The 10,226-nt window shown below is 47.6% G+C and overlaps 1 protein-coding gene across 2 annotated transcripts in view; it reads left to right on the top strand.

Annotated features, from left to right (window-relative positions):
- The window catches only part of naga (N-acetylgalactosaminidase, alpha), a 266,612-nt gene extending 258,325 nt beyond the window's left edge, over positions 1-8,287 (top strand). For both annotated transcript variants that reach the window (XM_078237640.1, XM_078237639.1), the window contains exons 7-9: positions 2,228-2,425; positions 3,171-3,314; positions 7,995-8,287. In XM_078237640.1, the coding sequence (XP_078093766.1) occupies positions 2,228-2,425; positions 3,171-3,314; positions 7,995-8,141 (489 nt within the window). In that variant the 3' untranslated portion in view covers positions 8,142-8,287. The remainder of the gene's footprint in view (positions 1-2,227; positions 2,426-3,170; positions 3,315-7,994) is intronic.
- Positions 8,288-10,226: the final 1,939 nt, after the last annotated feature.

Below are 10,226 nucleotides of genomic sequence, written 5' to 3' on the forward strand. Positions count from 1 at the left end.
TTCTGGCTTCATTTCTGATGCTGCAGTGCTGGGTGTAGCAGGTCGAGCAGTCTGTCCCAGTTGGTCCTTGGCAGATGGAGATTTGTTTTTGCTGCTTTTGTGGGACCTCTGATCTGCCATCGCCTGCGGTGAAATCTCCGCGTGGGAGCAACTATTCCTGCTGGCAGAAGGGGGTTAGGAGAAGAATTGTCACACTCCCCTTTTAATTTCTCCTGGAGCCTTAGTAGGAGATCAGGACAATCCCAGTCGAAATGCAAGGATCTCTCAGACTGGTGCTTACAGGGTGATGTTTGTGTGAAATTCCTTCAAGGCAACATTAACCAGTTGGAATAATGTGTTGAGTCTTCTTACTCCATTGCACAATGAATGTTAGGGTCTCTCAGGTCCCTGTCATCAATTCTATCCCTCTCCTGTGTAACTACCTAAGACCGTTCATAATCTTGACATCCTATTTGACCCTGAGCTGAGCTTTCAACCCTGCAACAAGATCTGAACAATATCCAGACTTGGGCTGACAAGTGGCAAGTAACATCCGCGCCACAAAAATGCCAGGCAATGACCATCACCAATAAGAGACTCTCTAACCACCGCCCCTTGACATTCAATGGTGTAACCATCACTGAATCCCCCACTGTCAACATCCTTGGGGTTACCATTGACCAGAAACTCAATTGGACTCACCACATAAACACAGTGACTACAACAGCAGGTCAGAGGCTAGGAATACTGCAGCGAGTAACTCACCTCCTGACTCCCCAAAGCCTGTCCACCATCTACAAGGCACAAGTCAGGAGTGTGACTCCCCACTTGCCTGAATGGGTGCAGCTCCAACAACACTCAAGAAGCTCAACACCGTTCAGGTCAAAGCAGTCTGCTTGATTGGCTCCACATCTACAAACATTCACTCCCTACACCACCTCAGTAACAACAGTGTGTACTATCTACAAGATGCACTACAGCAATTCACCAAAGATCCTTAGACAGCATCTTCCAAACCAATGACCACTTCCATCTAGAAGGACAAGGGCAGCAGATACATGGGAACACCACCGCCTGCAAGTTCCCCTCCAAGCCATTCACTATCCACACATGGAAATATATCGCCGTTCCTTCACAGTCGCTGGATCAAAATCCTGGAATTCCCTAACAGCATTGTGGGTCAACCCATAGAACATATACTGCAGCGATTCATGAAGGCGGCTCACCACCTTCTCAAGGGCAACTAGGGATGGGCAATAAATGCTGGCCAGTCAGCGATGCCCATGTCCCACGAATGAATAAAAAAAAACCTCTCCAACATCACCTCCTTTCCCCTCCATACTATCGTCCCATTCCATCCCTGATTCAACCCGTCAGCAGCGGAAACACTGCTTTCATTGCCTGCAGACTAGGCTATTTCAATGTGCTCTTGACTCCACTTTTTCCACTCCATGAACTTCAGCTCATCTTAAACACTATTGTCTGTATCTTAACTCTCATCAAGTCCTGTTCACCTTTGTTCTCACTGACTTACATTGGTTCCTGATACCTCAGATTCTCACCCTCGTTTTTTTCTAATTCTTCGTGGACATGGGCATTGCCGGCTGGCCAGTGTTTATTGCCCATCCCTAGTTGCCCGAGGGCAGTTGAGAGTCAACCACTCTGGAGTCACATGTAGGCCACACCAGGTAAGGACGGCAGATTTCCTTCCCTAAGGACATTAGAGAATCGGATGGGTTTTTCCGACAATCGACAATGGTTTCATGGTCATCAGTAGATTCTTAATTCCAGATTTTTTTTTAATTGAATTCAAATTCCACTCTCTGCTGTGACGGGATTTAAACCCATGTCCCTCAAACATTAGCTGAGTCTCTGGATTAATACTCTAGTGATAATACCACTAGGCCAACGTCTCCCCCTCATGCCAATCTTTCTCTTGTCCCTATGTCTGTTACCTCCTCCAGCTCTGCAATCCTCTAGGACAACTGCTCTCCTCCAAATCTGGCCCTGATTTCCATCTCTCCTGAGCTATGGAGTTCTCACCCTAAACCTCTCCAAGTTTCCGCCTCTTCCTCCTCTCCTTCACCTAGTCTAATATCTTCACATTGGATTGGGGTCAGATTTTGTCTGGTTGCTCCACTGTGAAGTGTGTTTTAGGCTGTTATATAAATGCAGGCTGTGTTTGTTGTGTAGTCAGTCACACTATGCTGACTTCATCCCTCTCATACTCTCTGTTTTTTCTCTCCAGTTAATTATCGGGAACTTTGGCCTGAGTTTCGAGCAGTCCAAATCACAGATGGCCCTCTGGGCCATTCTCTCCGCTCCCCTCTTTATGTCTAATGACCTGCGGGCTATCTCCATAAAGGACTCAGCCATCCTACAGAATAAACTACTGATCAGGATTAACCAGGATCCGCTGGGGCTGCAGGGCCGGATGATACTGAAGGTGAGCAGCAGATAGAAGAGGAAGAAGGAGTGAGGGGCTGGAGGAGGATTGGGCCCAGTATCAAAGCGCTCGAGAAGAATGAAGGAAAGTGGGATTGCAGCTATGTTGAGGGGTCTAAAAGCACCCTTAAACTAAGTGGACCCAAAGTCACCGGTCGTTTTAGCCTCTAATGAGTTAATCATTCTCAAGACAAATTGCGAGGTGTTAGAATTGGCATGTGCTCACGTGCGAGCATGTGTTGAGCGGCACACGCGAGAATGCATGTGTGTGTGTGTCAGCAAGTGTGTGTCAGTGTTGTTCACAGTCCTGGCATTTGTGGGCTGGGTGGTCCCAGTTGGCAGCGGGGATCAGGATCACGGGCAAGGTATTACTTGATGGCCATGGCTGGGAGCCCCACTCAAATGGAGCAACCAATCTTAAAAATAAGGGGTCGCCCATTTAAAATGGCAGTGAGGTGAAATATTTTCTCTTGGAGGGTGGTGAATCTCTGGAACTTTCTTCTGCTGGAAGCAGAGTCTTTGAATGTTTTAAGGCAGAGGTGGATAGATTCTTGGTAAGCATGGGGGGGGTGATAGGTTATGGGGGTTTTGGTGGGATGCAGGTTTGAGGTCACTATCAGATCAGCCATGATCTTATTAAATGGCAGAACAGGCCCGAGGGGCTGAATGGCCTCCTCCTGTTCCTTGTTTGTATGATATGTTTTAAATATCTATTAATTTTTCCTGTTCCCCTCTCTCACTGCCAGGGTAGCGACAATATTGAGGTCTGGATGCGAGAACTTTCTTTGTCAACCATGGCATTGGCTTTCTTCAGCCAGCGCGTAGACATGCCGTACCACTACACCACGGCACTGAGCCAACTCAACATCACTGCCCCTGACGTGTTCGCGGTGAGTACGGGCTCCGTTTTGTAGCTTGCACAGGATACAGAGGCATTAGAAAACAGATTCACAAGGATAATACCAGCACAGAGAGGTTATGACTATCGCGGAAGTTTGACTAGGCTGGGACTCTTTTCCCTGGTGATGTGAGAATTAATAGAGATGTCTTTAATAATGAATGGGGTTTGACGAGGTAAATGTAGAGAGGACACTTTCAGGAATTTATAGATTTATTGAGCCAAGCGCTGGAATTTGGGATTAGTGTAGTTAGATCGTTCTTGGCTGACATAGACCCGATGGGCTGAATACATAGAAACTAGAAGCAGGAGCAGGCCATTTGGCCCTTCATGGCTGATCATCAAGTTCAATATCCTGATCCCCCCACATTCCTTGATCCCTTTAGCCCCAAGAGCTTCTTGAAATCGCACGTTTTGGCCTCAACTACTTTCCACACATTCACCACCCCCTGGGTGGTTCTAAAAGGTCTACCCCTTATCCTCAAACTATCACCCCTAGTTCTGGACTCCCCCACCATTAGGAACATTCTTTCTGAATCTACCCTGTCTAATCCTGCTAGAATTTTATAAGTTTCTATGAGATCCCCTCTCACTCTTCTAGAATCCAATTAATATAATCCTAACCGATTTAGTCTCTCCTCATATGACAGACCTGCCATCCCAGGAATCAGCCTGGTAAACCTTCACTGTACTCCCTCTACAGCAAGAACATCCTTTCTCAGATAAGGACGTCAAAACTGCACACAATACTCCAGGTGTGGCCTCACCAACACCGTATACAATTGCAGCAAAATATCCTTATCCCTATACTCAAATCCTCACACTATGAAGGCCAACATACCATTTTCCTTCTTTACTGCCTGCTGTACCTGCACACTTACTTTCAACGACTGACGCACGAGGACACCCAGGTCTCACTGAGTATCCACCTCTCTCAATTTACACCCATTCAAATAATCTGTCTTCCTATTATTGCGACCAAAATGGATAACCTCACATTTATCCACATTATACTGCACCTGCCATGCAGATGCCCAAACACTCAGCCTGTCCAAATCACGCAGAAGCATCTCTGCATCCTCCTCACAGCTCACCCTCCCACCCAACTTTGTATCATCTGCAAATATGGAGATAACACATTTAGTTTCCTCGTTCAAATCATTTATAGTGTGAATATCTGTCCCAGCACAGATCCCTTCAGTACCTCACCATTCACTGTCTGCCATTCGGAAAAAAAACCATTTATTCCAATTCTTTGATGCTGTCTGCTAACCAGCTTTCTAGCCATCTCAAGACAATACCCACAATCTCATGTGCTTTAACTTTACATAGTCATCTGCTACGTGAGACTTTGGGTGGAATTTTACAGCCTCGTTCATCCCAAAACCGTAAGATCCTGCTGAGGTCAACGGATCTTTCAATAGTCCGCCCCTTGCCCGCTCCAATTCCCGTGGCAGACGGGCTGGTAAAATTCCAGCCCTTGTCTTTTGAAAGTCTAAATAAACCATATCCACCACTTCTCCAGGGTCAGCTCGACTAGTTACATCCTTAGAGAATTCCAGTAGATTTGTCAAGCATGATTTCCCTTTAGTAAATCCATGCTGACTGATTATACAAAGAACAGCACAGCACTGGAACAGGCCCTTCAGCCCTCCAAGCCCATGCCAATCATGATGCCCTAACAAAACTAAAAACAATCCTTCTGCCCTTACTCGGTCCGTATCCCTCTATTCCCTCCCTGTTCATGGACCCATCCAGATGCCTCTTAAATGTTGCTAATGTGCCTGCTTCCACCACCTCCTCTGGCAGTGCATTCCAGGCACCCACGATTCTCTGTGTGAAAAACTTCCCCCGTACATCTCCTTAAAATTTCCCCCTCTCACCTTGAAACTGTGCCCCCTTGTAATGACACTTCCACCTCTGATTATACGCCCTGTCTATGCCTCTCATAATTTTGTCGACCTCCATCAGGCCTCAGGGGAGAGATGAGGAGAATTATTTTCTCTGCCTCTCTCCATATTTAGAATGGGAACTCCCTATATAAACATTGCATACTAATTAAACTCTGTACTTGCAGTGCCTGTCCGGGCTGGAGCTCTAATTGGAGCTGGATAAGTTTACATTGGCTGCTTTTGTTAAATCTCCTTTTTAAAAGCAAACCAATAGAATGAACAAGTTTTCTAATAAACTAATTGAGAGTCCTTAAAGGGACAGTGTAACAAAAAGCCAAAACTTTAAAGAAAACGTCTCAGACTAAATGTTCAGGAGACTGATGATTCACTCCAGCCCCGATGGTGGCCATTGGCCATAGAGGGCCCCAGGTGTACCGATGAACATGGCATGCTCCCTCTCCAGGGACACACGGGGGGAGAACTTAACCGTGGAACGGGGATAGACAGTCCGGTCTAATGACTCCCTCCACGGCTCACTGCCTGGGCTTGTTAATGGTCACTTTAGCCAAGCCCAGGAGCAGACTGACCAGGGCGTCCTCCGATCTGCCCACACCATTCCCCTCCCTCCCTCTGCACCAGGCCACCAAATATCAGGAGTGTGGGTCTGCCGTGCAGCCAAACCTGAGGAACGGACCCTTCAAATAGTCAAAAGGTAGCTGCAGTCTCGCATGGTCTGTGTGTACCTGAATCACCGAGTATTCAGTCAGAGGCCATTCCCTGAGTAAGAGGGCGGGGTGGGGGACCAATTGTAATTCAGCAAAGGCCAGAACTTAAAGCTGAATCCTCTTGTCCCCTCCCCCACCAAGTCATATAAAGCAGCCTGTAACTGAACTAAGTCAGAAATCTCACTGCCTTCTCCCGGGTGTTCATGGGGTGAGGGAATAACTGCCTCCAAATGCCCTGTTCATACTGGCGCCATTTTAAAAAGGAGCCGACCCCTGGATGTCCAAAGCTGCATTTGTCAAAGCTCATTTGGCCCCTTTTTTGTTAAGGAAATCGGGGTCCAACTCCCCAGAACATAATCGAGGCAGACACTCCAATACAGTGCTGAGGGAGTTCTGTGCTGTTAGGAGGGCCCCCTTTCTGAAGGGGTATTATGCCGAAGGTTCGTTCATCCTCCGGTCTTTATTACAAGAGGAATTGAACATAAAAATAATGATGTTATGTTTCAGTTATACATGGCATTGGTGAGACCACATCCTGGTTACTAACAGCAGTTCTGGTTCCTTTGTTTAAGGAAGGATGTAAGTGTGTTGGAGGTGGTTCAGAGAAGGTTTACTGGAATAAGCGGGTTGTCTCCTGAGGAAGGGTTGGAGAGGCTGGACTTTTTTCCACTGGAGCTTAGAAGAGTGAGGGAGTGACCTGATTGAAGTCTATAAGATCCTGAACGGTCTCGATAAGATGGATGTGAAAAGGATGTTTCTTCTTGTGGGGCGAGTCCAGGACAGAGATAAGAATTATTTTCTCTCTGAGGGTTGTGCGACTCTGGAACTCTGCCTCAGAGAGCGAGGTCACTGAATATTTTTAAGACGGAGGTAGATAGATTCTTGTTAGGCAAGTGAGTCGAAGGTTATTAGAAGGAGATGGGAATGTGGAACTTGAAACACGAACAGATCAAGGCATTCAGCATGCTTGGTTTCATTGGTCAGAACATTGAATACAGGAGTTGGGACGTCTTGTTGAAGTTGTACAAGACATTGGTAAGGCCACTTGGAATACTGTGTACAGTTCTGGTCACCCTATTATAGAAAAGATGTTATTAAACTAGAAAGAGTGCAGAAAAGATTTATGAGGATGCTACCAGGACTTGATGGTTTGAGTTATAAGGAGAGGCTGGATAGACTGGGACTTTTTCCCTGGAGCGTAGGAGGCTCGGGGGTGATCTTATAGAGGTCTATAAAATAATGAGGGGCATGGATAAGGTAGATGGTTAACATTTTTACCCAAAGGTAGGGGAGTCTAAAACTAGAGGGCATAGGTTTAAGGTGAGAGGGGAGCGATACAAAAGGGTCCAGAGGGGCAATTTTTTCACACAGAGGGTGGTGAGTGTCTGGAACAAGTTGCCAGAGGCAGTAGTAGAGGCGGGTACAATTCTGTCTTTTAAAAAGCATTTAGACAGTTACATGGGTAAGATGGGTATAGAGGGATATGGGCCAAATGCGGGCAATTGGGATTAGCTTTGTGGTTAAAAGAAAGGGGCGGTATGGGCAAGTTGGGCCAAAGGGCCTGTTTCCATGCTGTAAACTTCCACGACTCTATCTTATTGAATGGTAGAGTAGGCTTGAGGGTCTCAGTGGTCTCCTGATGATTCTGCTCCTATTTTGTATTTGGTGAGTTGGATGTGAATCAGACAGGTCAATGTCTATCCCTCGACTGAAAGCAGGTTATCGGGTTATTATCACAGTGCTGGTTGTGGGATCTTGCTGCGCAGAAATGATCTCCAAAGTATTTCCTACATCAGAGCAGCAACTGTACTTCAGAATCACCCCATTGGCGGTAAAATGTTTTGGGGATGCTAAGTTGTAAAGGCTGCGATAGAAATGCGATTTCTTTTCTTTGATTCTTATTTGCTGAACTCCCGACAAGAACTCAGTGAAGCGAGCAGCTTTGGCTGCAACACCTGCTGAGATTTTCCAGCATTTTCTGTTTTTGTTCCAGATTGCAGCATCCGCGGGATTTTGCTTTCATCTGATGTGTTGTTGTTTCCCTTCTGGATTTAGGCTCTGGATGTGTACTCGGGTTGGGTGCTGCACGGCCTGAAGGTAGACACCAAGTTCACCATCACCATCAATCCTTCCGGCGTGGTGATGCTGTACCTGTATCCTGAAAAAGGGTTGGTGAAGACCCAGGAGAAGGGAAGGCATTAAATCGGCCTTTGTCACCATGGCGACAGCTCTATTCTGTGTCTTGTTTCTCTCAGGCATATTGACACTTGAATGTCCGTTTTGTTCTCGAATTAATTGTACAATTTGAAAACAGGAGCCGGAGATTTATCCTCCAGCTGCTCATCTTTCTGGGTTTTCCTGTGCACTTTCTCCCACCTGATATTATTTTGTCTTTCTTGGGTTTTGGGGTCTCCAGAATGCGAAGGGTTAAATCTGGGTGCCCTCCACGCTGCATCTCCCCCCCCCGGCCCCCTACCCTCCCCACCCACCACTGACCCTGTCTGTATCTCTGCAACTTTCCCCTCGCCCCCCCCCCCAACCTCTCTCTTTCTTTCAGCCCTTCCCTGTCTCTCTAAATTCCCCCTCTGATAATCTCAGACCATCACTCCCAAATTTGCCTCTGACTCGTGTTTCTCCTTCTGCTAAGACTAATACACCCGGTTTCCCTGCTGTGTGCAGGTTGTTAACTGACACCGCAATAGGATCAGCTTCATGTGCCTCCTCACCAGGCTGCCTTCCCCACACCCCCACCCCCCCGGTCGAATATCTTGCTGCTGAGGCTCCAGTTTCTACTTGGACATGAGGCACAGGCTTGGCAGCAGCCTAAGGCACTGGCGTTAGAACCTCAGAATGGATCCACTCCCACCCCGAGAAAGGATCCGCTCCCATCTCGAGAAAGGATCCACTCCCACCCCGAGAAAGGATCCACTCCCATCTCGAGAAAGGATCCACTCCCACCTCAAGAAAGGTATCCACTCCCTCTTGAGAAAGGATCAGCTCCAACCTTGAGAAAGGATCCACTCCTACCTCAAGAAGGGGATCCATCCCACCTCGCTAAAGGATTTGCTCCCACCTCAAGAATGGTCCACTCCCGCCTCGAGAAAGCAATCCACGCCAACCCTGAGAAAGGATCCACTCCAACCTCAAGAAAAGATCCACTCCAACCTCAAGAAAGGATCCACTCCAACCTCGAGAAAGGATCCATTCCAACCTCGAGAAAGGGATCCGCTTTCACCTCAAGAAATGGATCCGCTCCCACCCCCCCCCCAAGAATTTAGCATGGCCAATCCACCTAATCTGCACATCTTTCAGACTATGGGAGGAAACCGGAGCATCCGGAGGGGGAGGGGAGGTGGGTGGGTGAGGAAGGAGTGGGGGAGTTGGTGGAATTATGAGGATGATTCAAGCAAGGCTATTTGTCAAATAGCTCTAGGGGGCAGCCAAGGGGAAGCAAGCACCCCCAACAAACATTTACTCCCATCTCTGCATTCACATTGCTGACTCAAACCTCTATTAACTGTTCCAACAAGCTCCTGGCTTGCTCCATCATGCACCCTTCGCTCACTCAAAACCTTGCTGCCTGCATCCTGACTCCCAGCAAGGCCCACTCGCCTCTGCTCACTGACTGTCGCTTTGGCAAACCCTCTCATTTCAAATCCTTGTCCTTGACTTCCACGAACCTGATAGAAGTCTACAAGATTATGAGAGGCATGGACAGAGTGGATAGTCAGAAGCTTTTTCCCAGGGTGGAAGAGTCAATTACTAGGGGGCATAGGTTTAAGGTGCGAGGGGCAAGGTTTAAAGGAGATGTACGAGACAGGTTTTTTACACAGAGAGTGATGGGTGCCTGGAACTCGTTGCCGGGGGAGGTAGAGGAAGCGGATACGGCAGTGACTTTTAAGGGGCGTCTTGACAAGTACATAAATGAGATGGGAATAGAGGGATATGGTCTCCAGAAGCGTAGGGGGTTTTAGTTAAGTCGGGCAGCATGGTTGATGCAGGCTTTGTTCTTTGTTGATCCTCCTCGACCTCTGCAACATTCTCCAGGCCCCACGCCCTACCCAGATCTCTGCTCTCCTCCAATTCTGGCCACCCATACACTGCTCACTTCCTTCACCCTGCCTTCAGCTGCCTTTGCTTTGGAACTCTCTCCCTATACCTCTCCACCTCTCTCCTCATTTTGGATCCTCTTCATAACCAGCCTCCTTGATCAAGCTTTTGATCACCAACCCCCTCCTAACCTCTCTTGCGACCAGTTTGACCAGACCATTAATCTCTGTGAAGAGG

Source organism: Mustelus asterias, chromosome 21, assembly GCF_964213995.1.
Source record: "Mustelus asterias chromosome 21, sMusAst1.hap1.1, whole genome shotgun sequence".
Taxonomy (NCBI): Eukaryota; Metazoa; Chordata; class Chondrichthyes; order Carcharhiniformes; family Triakidae; genus Mustelus; species Mustelus asterias.